The sequence below is a fragment of the Agelaius tricolor genome, unplaced genomic scaffold, assembly GCF_023055355.1.
Source record: "Agelaius tricolor isolate 1412-34295 unplaced genomic scaffold, bAgeTri1.0.p SCAF_12, whole genome shotgun sequence".
NCBI classification, from domain to species: Eukaryota; Metazoa; Chordata; class Aves; order Passeriformes; family Icteridae; genus Agelaius; species Agelaius tricolor.
This window is the reverse complement of record NW_027269272.1, coordinates 21,780,371-21,796,349: the sequence shown is the minus strand read 5'-3', so window position 1 is coordinate 21,796,349 and position 15,979 is coordinate 21,780,371. Positions and strand designations below refer to the sequence as shown.

Here is a 15,979-nt window from a genome sequence, read left to right as displayed (position 1 = left end):
GTAATAACCCAAGGCCTCTGTGTCCGGTACCCAAACCCTTCTCTTTGTGAACAAGATGCATAATTGGGACACTCATGTAAAAAATTCCCTGAGTGGGACACTTCATTGAGAAGTTTGATTGAAATAATTAATTTTTTTTTTATTTGCTGGGCATACCCACCTCCCTTAAGCCTTGGAGTCAGTTCCTGTGCCTGGAGCAGATTGAACCCTCAGCCCTGACCTGCAGAGGGTGGGAGTTACTGTACAGAGCAATCACCTCTCATGGCAGAGGGAAATGAGATTTCTTTGGGCTTCAGGGTTTGTTTTCCTCTCCTGCTCAGTGTGACAGAGGATCCTTGCTAGAAAGCAGAGAGAGGGAAGAAAATGCAGTCCACATGTTTGGGATTTAGGGTTGAGAGTGATTCACGCTCAGCTTCTGGGGGTTGTAATTAGGGGTGACATAATAACCAGAAACTTTTGATAAAATAGTAGCAGCTTTTTTGTTACACTCAGAGCTGCAGAAGCTGCTTCTGATTAGCATCCCTTCGAGATAAGCCTGCAGGATCTCCACAGATCTGCAGATCTGTGCAGATCTGCCTCTGGGCTTTGTGGCACAGTTCAACTTCTTTACTGATGCTGAAAGGAGCCCTGCATTCTGAAACACCCCAAATTTTGACATTTTCACTTGGATTCAGCATCTCAGCCTTTTCCTCAGCCATTTTAGTTGATCTGTGAAATTTTGAAATCAATATTATCATATTCTGGCTCAATCCTGCCAGTTTATGCTCTTTGTAATGCACTCTGAGGGTTATCTGCTATGGAAAAACAACAATCTTGCTATCCTCAACTTCTCCTGAAATATTACTACTCCTTTCTTTTCCAAGTGGCTGAGACTAAAAGGAATCCAGGAATGTGTGCAGCAGGAGATCTGTCATTCCCAGTCCACACCAAGGTGCATTCTTGTAGGGAAAGATGGGCATTTACACTGGAATTCTGCCATCAGCATTCAGCCAATTCTAGTTTTTGGCAGTCAAGCACATGGAATTTGTAAAAAGAAGATCTACTTTTTTAAAGCAGGTCACAGACAAAAATAAAGGCACATTCTTGGGCTAGGAGAAGTAGGTCAGGTTTTGGGGGAATCATTAGTGAAAGCTGTTGATCTGATCCCACCTGTTTATTAATGTTTTTTGCTTCCTGTGCCAAGGATGTCTGGCTCATTTTGCTTTAGGTGAGATATGTTCTTCTGCTTTGGTGAGCAAACTTTTTACATTAACATTTTAAAGAAGAAGAAAAAAAAAAAATCCAGGAAAATATGTTCCTGGTTTTCCATTAGAGAATACTGTAGTGGAAAGTGAGGCCTCTGTGTGCTGTGGTCCAAAAGGAATAAAGCTGCTTTGTGTCACCTCATTACTCTGAGCTGATGTTTCACCTCAAGATTGTTTTGAGGGGGGGAGGATGAGGGAAAGGCTGATTGCACTGCTCAGAGGATGGCCTCTTCTGCACAATTATCCCTCTAATTTAGGGGCAGCTTTTCTGTGGGTGCCTCTGTGCAGCCCCTGCAGGAGCTGCTGTGCCAGGCAGGAGGCTCAGGCAGGGAGGATGGATTGCTGCTGCTCAGGCTCTGGAATTTACTGGCATCACTTCATGGCCTCCAGCTGCAAGGTGGCTGCAGAAGAACCTTGGGCATTACCCAGCTTAAGGGCAAGTGGCTGCAGGGTGGGTGCTGGCACTCAGGACAGGCTCCTGTGTGGCTCCCCTGGGTTTTCCCTGCATGGGACAAGGACACTTGTCCTCTCCAGAGCCCTGGTGGGCAGGGGGACAGCCCAGTCTGCAGCTACTCATGTTGTAATTTCTGTTTGTCTCCCTCCCCTGTTTTTATTTATGTAGCTGAAATTCTGGTTTAATTTTGGTAATTTATTTCTCTTCCTCTTTCCACATTCTCTCTTTTACAGAATTTGATTCAGAAACAAAAAGGGTTCAAGACATTCTTTCTGGAATGGAGAAACCACAGGTATGTGATCCCAAATTGCCACACAAATGTAACAATAGCAAATGTGAAAAGTAGATTGTGTCACAACACACTGGTGATTTCACAGGGGAGCACCTCTGATTTTTTCCCTTAGCAGATTGCTGCCACTAACTCATTTTACTGGGGTATAAATCTGAAGGATCTTTTGTGCTCATGGGTGTTTGAGGGCTCTGCCCACTCCAGAATTGCACCAGTTGTCTGTTTCCAGAGGACAATTCCCAGTATTCATACTGTAATGGGGAGCTCAATGCACTGGGGTGACTGGCATAGCTCTTACTCCCCTCTCCCCTGGGTTTTATTTTGTCATGAGCAATTTATGTCTTTAATCATGATTAAATTAAGCTAATTCTATTATTCAATGGCAAATTACCATAGTCTGTGTTTGTCTGAGGCATAAAAGCCTGTAAATTAAGATGGAATTGAATCACCCTGTAAATAACCCTAATGCTGAGTGTGACTGCAGTCAGGTGAGGTTATTAATAAATCTGGTTGTAATCCCTTTTCTGGTTTGGTGTGTCAGATGAAAGCCAGAGGAGCACTGTGGGTCTGAATGAATGGTCCCAGCCAGCACTGGGAGAAGCTGTCATGGTGCAGAGGGAGACAGAAATCCCAAAAAACCCCCAGCCCATCTCCTGTGCTCTCCAGAGCTCAGGCCTTTCTCTGTCCAGCTGGAGAGATAGGGCACAAATAAGCAAATAAATAAAAAATACTGGTGGAAAGCTCATGGGAAGACTTGGTTCAGCTGAGGGAGGCTGATCCAGAGACATTCTGCAGTGGGAGCCTGGGCTGCAGGAGTGGCAGAGCTCAGGGAGAGCCAGGCTGAGCTTTTGGACTCGGTTCTGATGGATGCTTTTGTTCTGAATAAATACAAAAGGTGTGGATGTTCAGTTGCTCCCTCAGTAGGTGCTGGTGTCCTGGCATGGGCAGGAGCTGGTTCTAAGCCAGCCACAAGTTAAGCCAGGCCTGCAGAGATGACAAACACCAGCCTGAGCTCTGTCCACAAGGGGAAGTCACTTCACTGGTGTGGAAACAGGGGACAATACTGAGCTGAGGAGTTTCAGGGTGCTCAGAAGGGAAGAAAGTGCACTTAGCACAGAGTTGTTGTACAGAGGGAGTCAGTGTTTTAGCACCATGGACCACCTGAGTGTTACTCATTTGGTCAATAGCCACAGCCAGGTGCTTTACAAAAACCCAGAGAGCTGACAAGAAAAATGTGTTGTTTCATCCTTAGAGGTAGGAAGAGAAGCTATTAGAGCAATTTGCAGGATTCTGAGATCTGGACAATTAAATTTATGGTAACCAGAGCCTTAAAGCAGAAATAAGCAAAAAATGAAAAATAGACAAAAATAATTTTCCTTTAATAATGCCAAAAATGGGATTAAAAAAAATCCAAACCATGGCAAATGCTGGTTCAATAATAATGACATTTACTGAGGTGAAGTTGGAGATTATCTATTATTCTCTCTCTGTAACTTTGACATTTGTGAGTAATTAAACTCACAGGACCCTCACAAATCATGCATTGCTGTGAATGGTTCTGTGTGTGTACAGTCAATATTACATCTGATAGAAATCTATCATATTATGCATAAATAGTCATCTTGGTCATGTTGCTTGGCAAATCTTATTCAAGTGAAAAATAAAACAACGTAAAGGAAAAGAGCACAGTGGTGAGTCAGTGACAAGTGAGTGATGCTGTATCTGCAGCACATGGATTTGATTTGTCCAAGTGGGCAGCCCTCTCCATCCAAGGAGGGATGAAGCCATCCAAAGGGTTTAGCCTTGTGAGCAGCTCCTGCAGGAGAGCTATGATGGGGAGGTGTCTGGATCACACAGGTACCTCTCTCTGAGTACACAATATACTCAATTTTAAAATTATTACTTCATGAAAAGTCTTTTTTCAATAATAGGTATTGTTACATGTTTGAGAAGTGTGCAGCCAAGCTGTAAATTTAATCAGAGCTTTGTCCCTTTAACAGCCAGAATTTTAAAAAGCACCTTTTGGTTTTAATCCTCCATGGTTTTGTGTCAACTGAAATATGTTTTTAATTCACATTATCACAGACAAAGTAATCATTCTACGGAACAAATTCCTCGGTGAGGAGAGGGAAACTTGACTCTGGGTTTGTGAAATGGCTGCATGTGACAGCCAAGGGGCTTGGGGGGACATCCCCCCCATGGGGAATCACCAGGGCCCTGTCAAACCCCAGCTCAAACATCAGCCTGGCTTTCCAAGGGCAGCCTGCTCCTGCTGACTCGCTCTGCAGCGAAACTCGTATTTAATCACGGGGGTTTTTGCCTAAAATTGCAGGATTAGAGCCATAATTTAAAAGCAGAATCTCAACCCAGTAATAAGTGTGAATTCATTTGACCCCCAAGCCTTTCAAGCCGTGCCCTGGAGGGAGTAAATGAATGTTGCTTGCAGTGTAGTTCTCACACACACAATGAGCCCCCAACCACACGATGCCTGTGAATGCTAACCCGGAATTTGAAAGATAATGAAAGTTGTACAGAAACATTTTTCATTACCTGAAAGACGGGAAGGGCCGATACTCATCAGTCTTGTAACCTTATTGAAGTGGTGCAAGAGTTGGATTCTTTCCCAGGGGCTTTTATGGAATAATTATTTACACCACCGAGTTTTGATAGAGCAGAAAGGAGGCATTTACTGTGTAAACGGAGAAGTTTTCAGAAACTAATTAACTCTGCTTTTCACCAGACATACAGAACTCCTTGTGGGAGAAGCTTTTGTTAGGTCTCAGCTAAAAGGCCAAGCCAGCCCTCTTCAAAGCAGGCACAGTGATTTTGGGGACAGATGAGACAGGCTGGGGGAACTCAGAGGCAGCACGAAGGTTTACCTGCCCAGCCTGGGAAGAGATGCTCTGCCTGCTTATATTTTGTCAGATAGAATTAATGCACTGTTAATGAACAATGAGCTGGTTTTAAATGATGGTGAGGTATTTCTGTCTGCAAGTTCAGAAGGGCCATTAAGACCACCATTGTGGTGGTAGCTGGGCTGTTCCTTACAGCCTGGAGAGGGCTGGTGCAGGTCTACACCTTTGGAAGGGTATTTGTGATAAGTTAGAGAGGTTGGAGGCAAAGATACTGAACTGTTTTACAAGTGCCTGCTTTTTATTCTCAACATATCATAACCCCATTTATTTAACTTAGCTTTTTTCATAGCAAAGCTAGTGCTTCCTGCTCCAGGTAGGAGTTCCTTGGTAAACTAAGTGGTGGCTTTGGCCATGGAAGGAGATGCTGGCAGGTGACTGTGATATGGTATCAGCCTGTTGGTCAGGGAGCAGCAGATAGCTTTATCTCCAGCCACACAAATAAATCCATTCCCAGCTGATGTGCACAGCCCAGGGAGGGAATAGATTTGCCTTTTCTTACTTATCTTGCAGACAGTGACCCCTCACTTGCTTTCCCCCGCTTGCTGTGTGTGCTCAGTGCAGCTAGGACTGGTATTTAACCATTTCTGGTGTTTATTTTTAAACCTGCAGCAGCAGTTGCTGTGTACCTACGAGCTCCAAGGCAGCCAGCAGCCACTCTGGGTGCTCCTTCCCTCTGAAATTAATGCTGTAGCTGCAGCAGCTTAGCAACTGGGTTTGGACTTTTATCCTCTGCTGGCTTCAGAATAACAGTCTGACAGTTTCTAGCAGTTAGCCCACAAGATACTTTCTCTTATTTTAAGAAACCCAAGCCCTAACTTTTTACAGATTGCTGAGGTTCGTGGAGGGCCAGAGTTTGGCCGTATGTGGAATATATACGTGTGTCCTTGGGAGTAGTCATAGAGAAAAACATTTCAATAGAACATTGGCAGCATAGCATGCCTCCAGCTCCAAGTCTGTCTGAATTTATGAAAAACAATTATGCAAGCATATTTCCATAATAAAAGAAACTGCATGTTGATGGGCTGAGCTGGCATAGTCTGTTAAAAAACCCTAAAATTTATTTGGATCTTGTTAATCAGCTTTTTGATCAAAATATTATTTTAAATGCAAATTTTTAGCTCTTGCGTGTCTCTGCTCCAATTTCATTTACATACGTGTGTGTATATACGTATATGCGTATATCTCAAAAAATTTAACTTGTCTTACATCAATCATTCGAGATTCTTATAGGGTGTCTTACCCAGTATCAGGGTTAACTGCTCCAAGATTTTAAAATAAACATTGATTTCATAGCATCAGAAAAATATGATAAGAGAATGCCACGAAAGCAAGAAATACTGTGAAAATTCATAAAACAATTTGCATGTCCACGTTTTTTGCAAAGAAAGCTTGATGCTGCTTAAACCTTTTTGCCTTAAAACTTATTTTTCACATTAGCTTCAACAAGGGTTTTCTTATTTTGGCAACACTTAAATGTGCTGCTATAAATTAAAATCTCTAAGTTTTGAGATCATGGCGTTTATGATGAGACATTTCATGGTGTCACCTACTTGTCAGGCTGTTAAAAATGGATTTATGACTTGCTCAGAAAGAATCTGGTTGATATATGGGTATCAGACACAACAGTTGCAGTGCTCATCAGCTGGAAGCAATGAGTTTCCACATGAGAAGGTAAATATTCTCCATTATATAAAGGTATCCAGAAGCTGGATTTGTAAACAAGCAGTCCCTGAAAGCTGATTGCTGATACTTCATTCCCAAGTAATTTGTGGGTAAGGGGTTTCACTTGTCTCAACAAAAGTTAGGAAATGTGTAACTGAGCACCTGCAGCATTCATGTTACACCTTCTGAAATAACAACATCTTGCTCTTTGTGTTGCAAAAATCCGTCAAAATTATAGATGCAGTGAAATTTGTTGCATAGGAAAAATAAAGAATATAAAACCCTCAGTCTTTGATTCCTCCATATGGAGGCTAACTAAAAAAATATTCTTTATATATTCACTACAATTAAGAAGGAAAAACACCATTATTTTCATGATGAAAAGTGGAGAGTTGGTGGCAGAACATTTGGGGCTCTGAAGGCTTTGGAGACTTTGAGGCTTCCTTGGCACATTTCAGCAGGCTGGTGTGAAAACCTGCTGCCTTTCCCAGATAGCCAGTGCAGCTATTGCTTTTTATTTATTTTTCTTTTGAGACAGTGGCAGGGGGGATTTTTTATTCTTGTTTCTTGGCCTGATAACAAGGCTGCTCTCCGGGAAGCTGCTGCTGGCTGTGTGCAGCTGATGTGCCAGTGGCTCTCCAGAAGAATACAGCGGCACTGGTGGGGTGATAAAATGGGTTTGGTGCAGGAGTTTGAGGTACTTTTTCCATGTTTTATTAAAAACAATTCCTTACCCCTCTGCCATGGGGCTGTTGCCTGCAGTGGTGATTGAAATCACACTTAGTACTTCTATCAAGGCACAAAGTGATTGATTTGCAATGTAGTTTTTAATTGACAGGTTGGACTTCTACTATGATTTTCCCTTGTGCTTTTGAGCCAACATAAATTTTCAGGTTGAATAGGGTTTTTCTACCTACTTGCTGTTGAGTTATTGTGGTTTCAAGTGGCAAGAAGGAACGGGATGACTGAAAAAGCCATCAGAGTTTCATTGAAAAAGCTCCCCAAAAAAACTTTAGAAAAATAGTTTTGGATAAAACAATCTATGGGTTAAAGTCTTTGTTCCACTTACTTTTAGACACCTTTTGGGAATGGCCACAGCAGCAGGTACCTCCAGAGTCATCCTTTGCTGGATGCTCAGACAGTGCCGAGCCAGTTCCCTGCAGGGCAACCTCTCTCTGTATTCCTCATCTGTTACAGATCACTTTTTGCCATGAATCTGTGTTTTTGTTTGTGTTGTTGATCATTTCTGACCCTTTACTTTTCAACTCTAGCTCGGAAATTTCCGTTTTGCAAAGAAATTGATTGTGAAGATGCAAGCAAGAAGCAAATGCTGACAGAATAGTGGTTTTTTCTCAGATTTCAGATTAACTGATGGTTCTTTTATAGGTTACAAATATTCAAGCAAGAACAGTTTTGCTTTCCTGGTCACCTCCCACTGGCCTTCTCAATGCAGATAGACACAACAACAGTTTGCCTTACACCTGTACCTACGAGGTTGCCTTATCAGATAAAGGGAGGGATGGAAAATACAAGATCATTTACAGGTAAAAACCAGCATTTTTACACTTTTTTGTTTCATTAGGAGTAAATTCTCTGAGCTTTTCAGGGTGTATCCTGGTATGGCGATCAGTCACAGAAGAAAGGCACATTTCCTCACCAGAGGAGCTTGCAGGGGTCTGGTGGAGTGCATGTCACAAGGTCCCTAAATGCCACCCCATCCCACCTCCCTGGGACATGGCACATCCTGCCTGCAATGCCATCACTCCCATTGCCAGTGAAAAGGTTACTTTTTCTTTTATGCTAAATGTCAAAACCTTCCGTGTACACCATGCAGGCAGGAGAGCTGCCTTCCTAATGGGCTAATTTTGTGTGGACTTGCAGAATTTAGAAGAGTAAAATCTTGTTATTTCAGCTAACGAGAAAAATGTGAGGGCTTTGTTGCCTTGTGGTGTCTTAGATGAGCAGAGGAGGGAGTGGAGCAGTCAGTAGGTTACAGAGGCTCCCCAGAAAAACCCAAATACTTGGCCCTCAGCAGGCTTCAGTAAAAATTCTGAGGGATTTCTCTGTGTCTCCTCGCAGTGATCCTCTGAGCTCATTCTGTGATCAAGCACATATGGTGTTATGCCTTTCTTTTTCCCCACTAATGACGTCTAGGAAAGAGAATTTGGAGATGTGACCTTGGCTATTGTGAAATAGCTAATCCTTCCCAAGTCTCATTAAATAAAGTCCAGGTGATAGAGCATTTAAGGAATTACCTCTTGAGACCAAGCCATCTCCTTTCTTAAGATGTCCTGTGAATTAGGGTATTCCTCTTGGTATGCTGAAGGCAGCTCTTGGATAATACAAAAAGGGTGTATTAACCAGGAAAAGGCTGCCTGATTTTACTCTTTTTTTTTTCTGGCATTTACAGCAGCTGTTTGTGAGCCAATGTGAGCATCTCCATAGTCAAGTGTGTGCTGCTGAGCTTTTAAAGTGGGAAGGACACTTTCTAGTACTTCTTGTGCTTGATGGCTGCACATTTTCTCCTGGTTATGAAATGTTGTGCATCTGTTTTAAAGCTGCTGGTGGTGATGTGTCTCCTGCTGCTGGCCAGAGTGCAGCCTTTAGCTTGATGTGGTATGTTCCATCAGGAGCAGCAGTAATTGTTATTACTATAGGCAAAAGAGAGTCTGCAATATGCTGAATACATTGTCTTTGGAAGGAGGTGCACTCGTTTCAGAGGGGAAAAACTGGATTTGCATTGTATTATATGAAATAAAAACTAGAAGGCTTGCTGGTGGATTTTCTGGGGACACAGCAGGCGTGTGCTTTCTGGTGGATTTTGTTCTATTGATTTTGAGGCATCTCCCTGTATTTGTCCAGCTAGCTATGAAATATTTCTTTATGCTAAATTGAGAGCTTTCTTGTTTCCCATATTTTAATAAAATCATGAATAAGCCAAGCTCTTACATGAGATGGCTATTACTTATTAAGCACTGACCCGTACCTTAATCTTCACAGATTTGGCAACACATGACTGAGCCCAGTGTTCATTTACCAGCAAACAAGCCAGAAGGAAAAAGAATAGCCCTAACTATGTTGGCTGCTTTTGAAATTAATAGATTGTATGCTGGTTATTTCTTAAAATGTCCAAACCACTTTGCTTTAAGTTGTCTTGGTATTGAAAGAAAGCTGGGTCCAGCTGTTTGGGTGTTAATTAAATGTCTCCTTGCTGTGGTCCTCACAGGGAGCATGGTTCTGGAGGAGAGAGCAATAAGTGAAACAGTTGTGCCAGAAACTCTGCTTCTTCCTCTGAAGTTCAATGGGTCACTGTGTATGAAGTATTTTGAATAGGGAATATGCAGAAACTACAACAATAATGTTTGGGTTTCGCTCTTTTCAGCTCTGGGAGGGTTGAAAACCACAATGAGCTTTATACAAATATCAGCAACATATGAGGTAGCGTTGAAATGAACCCATATATTTACTTTTTTGAATCAATTGGTGTGATAAATTCTTTTCTTCTGTGCATATGAAATTATGAAATTTTCAAGAAACGTGAAATGTGTTGACAAATTGTTGGTATATGGTTTGCTACTGTTTCTCTTCAGAAGGATTATTTTTCTTCAAATTATATCACTAGAAAATCACTAGCTGTGCTATGTGGGATATTGCTTTTCATAATTTATTAATTTATTTGGTTTGGATTTCTTTCCTATAGTGGAGAAGAATTAGAATATCACCTGAAGGACCTTAGGCCAGCAACAGATTATCATGTCAGGTGAGTTAGCATGATTTGAATGTCACTTAAATATAAGCTCTTCAATGATATGAGAATAAATGTGAGAGAATTTGAAGTAAATATACACTGTAGTTCAAGAATTTCTTAGTCACCTCTGTAGTTGGGTTTTTCAGTGGTTTCTAAATATTTTATCATAGATTTTATCTTGGACTATGAGAGTGCTTTTTGAACAGTATCTTTCATTGTGTTGTTGTCATTACTTTAGTAAGAGATAAAAATAAGTTTATGATCTGTACTTCTGTATGGATAACAGGCCTGGAAGTGCTTATGTATGGAAGTAGGATATCTGAGGTAATTTAAAAATGTGACTCAAGCAACTGGTGTTTCTTCAGTTCAGTAAGATGAACACTGGAAGTGCTCCACTCTTTTTTCACAAGGATGCCACGCTTTGGGAAGTGAAGCTGCTGCATGCAGATCCATCTGACCATAGACACTTCAGCATTTATTCCAAGAAACAAATGGATTCACACTGAACTGTGTTGATGTTTTCATAACATAGTTCTCCTTGATTCTGAAGATGTGTTTTACACGTTTATTAACTATTAACACATTCTAGTTTTGTTCTCTGATGGTTTTAACACTGTGTTACCTGCTCATGTTGCTTTTTTTAAAAGACTTTCTGAACCAAGCCTTTGAATTTACATCCTGTTCACTTACCCTCAATATCCTTAAAAAAAATCCTTTCACTCTTGTCTATTGTTCCCTTCTGTTTTTTCCAGACAAGGGCTAGGCACACTGTTTCACATCAAGGTTGCTCCTGTTTGTAAAACTTTAAAGAACCAACACATTGCTTCTGAGCTCTGAAAAAAAAGAAAAATCGAACACCAAAATGTGTCCATCTAGCTCTGCTACTATAGATTATTTTTATTTTTAAGGATTTTTTCTAGCCCTAAAATGAACTTTTCAAGTAGAAGCACAAGACCAGAAGGAACTTTTCATAAATGAGGAAAAGATGCAGCTCCTGAATGGGGCAGGAGCCTTGTCCTTAGCAGCAAAGGGATGGTAACAAGGAGAAGGTTGTAAAACACCTTCCTTCTGAGCATTGAACATCTCTTTTGAAGCCAAATTCAAACACCAGAGAGGTCACCATGCACAGCTGGGCTGAGGTCTCAGTCATTTTTAGGGGTGCTGTGGGTATTTACCCCAGGTCCTGGCTGACTTCTTCTTCCCTACCTACAGTTCCCTCCACCTTCTTGCAGGTTTGCCAAAATACAGGTTGTTTGTGAGAAGTTAACAATAAGTTCTGTTTGAAAAGGAGTGACTAAATACAGAAGTCAGCCTTGCAAAGCAGCAGCAGTGTTAGTAGTGGAGCGAGCTGTCACTGAAGCAGCGGCTGTTTGCTTTCCACCACAGTTTTTTGTTTTTTTGTTTTTTTTTCCTTCACTGAAACTGCATTATATATTAATGACTGTGAAGAAATAAATCTGTTGAGTAAAGAAATTTATGGGGCCAGCAGTTACTGGGCAGATCGCCTTGGGTCTCCTTGACCTTGGCAGCATCTCTCAGGGCTTTGTCTCTGCTGGACAAGGTGCTTGTGCTGGGCCCTGGGACAGCCTGGCACAGCCTGGTTTGCTCTGAACCACCACCTGCTTCCCTCCAGGTGTATTGTTGTGTACCCCCAGAGCTGGCTGTGCTCAGGCTTTCAGTGGCTTGCAGGAGATGCCCCTTGAGCTCGTTCTCACGCGGTTTTATTTCCCTTGTGGTGTGTGTTGGATGCCAGGCCATGCTCATTTCCAGCACACACGTGTGCCACTTGCCAGATGCAGACTCAATTAATTAATTGCAATTCTTGTTGCTCCTGCCTGCTAACAGGTGATGTGTAAAGCAGCACCAGATCTCATCTACCTCCCCAGAAGGTTTGATTCTACATAGGTGGTCATTGTGCATAAATTACTCTTATCTTCTGAAAACAAATTTAGAAATTGCCCTTTCTTTAGCTCTGCATTCAAGCACACAATAGCTACAGCCAACTCAGAGGTCATTGTCTGGTCATGGCCTGAACTTTTCTTTGAGTAGAAGACTCCCAATTTGCGCTTTCTTTCGCTGCATGGAAAATGTGAAGGGGAAAAATGAAGGGGAAAAATAACGTCATTACTTTTTCAGAGAAAAACACCTCGTAAGGAAGTGCTCAGCTATATCCCATTTGCTTTCCCATATTATTTGTTATTGCACGTTCTGTGCTGGCATATAGAGGATTTGCCTGAAATCAAATTTGCTTTGAAGATTTTTAGTTTATCACAGCAGTGTTGCTGGCCTGTGTTAGTTCTAGTCCATGGAGGTCCAGTAAATGTTGATGGCTGAGTTATGTAGGAGAAGATTGTACCCATGGGAGGAGACCAGCAGATACCTGCACTCAACATGGTACATATGGATCAAGTGTAAACCAGGCATTAAAGTTGATACCTTTTTCTCTGTTGTATTTCAAGGAGGATTTTACCACAGTGTGTGGAAGCCTGGCAATAGGCAAGGAAATATTGGTGGAAAGAAAAGATAATGAAGATAACTCAGTGGTCCATGGGAATATTTGCACAAAGCACTGTTCCTCTTCTGCTGTATTGTTTTTTGCATTCTTGTATAAGTGAAGTAAAGCTAGGATAGCCACTGGGCTGTGATAAGTCTGTCATTAGTGCATGGTGTTGTGGGTGCCTTGGTGGTCGCTGTGGCCAAGGCAGTGCCACTTTGTGTGTCAGCACATTTATAACCCATTTCAATACTGTTCCAGGGTATACGCAACGTACAACTCAGTCAAAGGATCCTGCTCAGAGCCAGTAAGCTTCACCACTCACAGCTCAGTACCAGAGAGTCCCTTCCCACCCAAAGCCTCACACAGGACCAAAAGCTCCTTAACCTTACAGTGGAAGGTAGGTAACACTTGGTTCAGGAAAAGCAGGGGAAAAGTACTGACAGTGAGCATAAATGTTGGAAATAATTGAAAGCTGAGACAGTCATTTTGCAGTAAGGGACTTGAACTTGCTCTGCTCTGACAAATCCCTTCCTGTGCACCGACCTGACTTTTAAAATGTATGTGTTTCATTATGTCCAGCTCCTTCCCAGCATTCGTTAAGAGGTTGCCAAGCCATGTGCAAAGCTTTGGTTTCACTTGAAGCTGTACTCATTTGCCTGGGGGAGGTGAAGCTGTTTTCTCTTACTCCCCAAATCACCTTTTGTTTATTTTTGTTCGTAGGCACCCATTGATAATGGTTCAAAAATCACCAGCTACCTTCTGGAGTGGGATGAGGTAAGTAGTAACCGGTTGAAATAAATACACAAATAAATGGCACTCAGACTTTACAAGGATTTGCTGAGTAAAGAAAAGTAATTAAATACAGGAGAAAGTAGAAATGGGAAAATGAAATCCTGATGGCATTAGGTAAAGAGTTGGAAAGGTGAAAGAGGCAGTGGGGGGAAAACTTTCCATTCAATCTATTTTATATAGAGACAATGTTCTGTTTCTGTACCCTTGAAATCTTTTATCACTCATTTGGTGTACTTTATTTAATTAGCATTACTTGCTATTTAATTACTTGTGCTGTATCTTACAATTCTGTTCATGATCTCTTTCTTCTGCTGCTGAGTGCAGAACAAACACTTGTTCCTGCCTTAGAGGAGAAGAGCCGTGATCTTCCAGACCTGTCCACAGAAGTGTACTCAGGGTCAAAATAAATGTCCTTTGTGTACTGGCAATTAGCCCCTTTCCAGACACAAAAGGAATAAGTTTTCTCCTGAATATCTTCCATGGTTAGTGAGCACTGGGCTGTTGGGAGAGTGCCCTGACAGATGATGTGCAGGATTTGTTGGGAGTGTATTCTTGTGAGTCCTCCCTCTGTCCCCTAATTTCTGCCCCCTTTCCTTTCTGCAAGTCATATTTCTGCAGAAAGCATGAGTCAGGGAGTTTTATCTCTGAAGGAAGAGAATAAATTGGATGACAGAAGGGGCTTGGACAACATGTAAATAAAAGTCATGAGTTGGGAAATTAAGGGTGTGAAAGGGTGTTTGGTTGTAAAGTCTGAGAAATATCTCTTGAGGTCTTTTGTAGTCTAAAAATATTCCAAAGGGAGTATTCTGTTATGAATAGTTTTCCACCATGGCATTAGTAACACATTCCCTGCTCGTTCTGCTGCATGTTGGGTGTTTGGAACTCCTCACTGTGCAAACATTGTTGTGTGCACTGTCAAGCTAGTGGGGTCTGCATGGTGAGAAACCCTCAGAACCTGAGCTCAAGTTGAGCAATAACTTCAGAATGACTTGCTGTCCCTCTGCACACAGTGGAAAACCAAAGGTTGTCACTAAACAAGGGGAAAAGGAGGTAAAGAGAGATTCCTCCAAAAGCTTGGGCCAGGATGGTCCTGTTAGACCCATGACACCTGGATTGTGCACTTGTGATTTCTTCCAAAGCTTCCAGTAACTTGGAGCTGAAGGAGCAGAGCAGCACAGAGCAGTGGAAACATGGATGATTCCAGTCTGCAAAGGAAAGGGAAGCAACAGAAAGTCCTGTCAGAAGGACCATCAGCAGATAATTAATACGGTGCAAATACTGTAATGTTGATTTTGACTACATGGAGCATAAGCATACATTTGGATATATATAGAACAATGCTAAAATCCTTCTGTCCTTTAAACTCTTTAAAAACAGTTGTGTCTTCAGAAAGAATACTTATGGGACCCATTTTTCACAGAGCAAAAGCAGTTTGGTTTAGGGTAGTTCAGCTACCAATGGGAAAAAATTAAGGCATCCAGATTTCCCTTAGTCTACATGTTCTAATTACCTTGTTTTCTCAGTAACAACCCTGAAATCTGAGATTATAATGGATAGCTGGCCAGCACAGATGAAAGAATAATGGCCCTGCACAAATTAATTTGGTGCATCTCCAATGGTTTGACAGGACTCCTGGCTGAAATGTAGCTGGCAGGTTCTGAGACTGTTAATGCCACAGGTGTAGCTTCTCTAAAAATTTTTTAGAAAAATAAGAGATAAGAGATTTCTGTCTCTTATCTCTCTGATGAGAGACAGAAATGCAACTTTAAGCCACTGAAATGAAAGCCTGGTATTAAAGCTTGTGAAAGGAAAAGTCTGGAGATGCAGGCTGAGTTTGCAGCAGCCCCATCACATGCAGTGATGGCTAGCAGGATGCTGCAGTCACTTTTCCATGTGCCATGGCAGGCTGTGCCCCTGAGGTGAAGTGCCCTCAGCTGCTGGAACTCTGGCACCCAGGTACAAAAGAGAATTCACTGGCAGTGCCCTGCAGCCCCGAGCTTGGTTCTGAACACTCCACATAAGCAAAAGCTCTGCCTTCTCCACAAGGCCACTCTGTGTCCTGGTGAAATCAAGGAATACATACATCAGGGCACAGGAGAGGGCTTGCCAGGCAGCAGTGAGCACACTGCCAGATCTCAGCTGGAGCAGCATTCATTAGCTGTGAGGCACAGGGTAAAATGCAAACATGGGAAAATCAGCCCTCAGAAGGAAATGAAATCGTGGCTGCAAAGCAGAAAAGGCTTTGCAAGAGCAGAGGGCAAGAAATCTGTCAGATGCTAAAGGTGGAGAAACACCCTAAAGTGGCAGCCTGCCCAGGAAGTTGAGTCCCTTCCTAGGGAAGAATGGTGTGGAAGGCCCTTGCCACACTCAGGGCACAC

The 15,979-nt window shown here is 42.2% G+C and overlaps 1 protein-coding gene across 1 annotated transcript in view; it reads left to right on the top strand.

Annotated features, from left to right (window-relative positions):
* The window catches only part of FNDC3B (fibronectin type III domain containing 3B), a 186,073-nt gene that overhangs the window by 116,683 nt on the left and 53,411 nt on the right, over nucleotides 1-15,979 (top strand). The window contains exons 7-11 of the mRNA XM_071438067.1: nucleotides 1,932-1,990; nucleotides 7,951-8,108; nucleotides 10,265-10,324; nucleotides 13,068-13,206; nucleotides 13,530-13,583. Of these exons, the coding sequence (XP_071294168.1) occupies nucleotides 1,932-1,990; nucleotides 7,951-8,108; nucleotides 10,265-10,324; nucleotides 13,068-13,206; nucleotides 13,530-13,583 (470 nt within the window). The remainder of the gene's footprint in view (nucleotides 1-1,931; nucleotides 1,991-7,950; nucleotides 8,109-10,264; nucleotides 10,325-13,067; nucleotides 13,207-13,529; nucleotides 13,584-15,979) is intronic.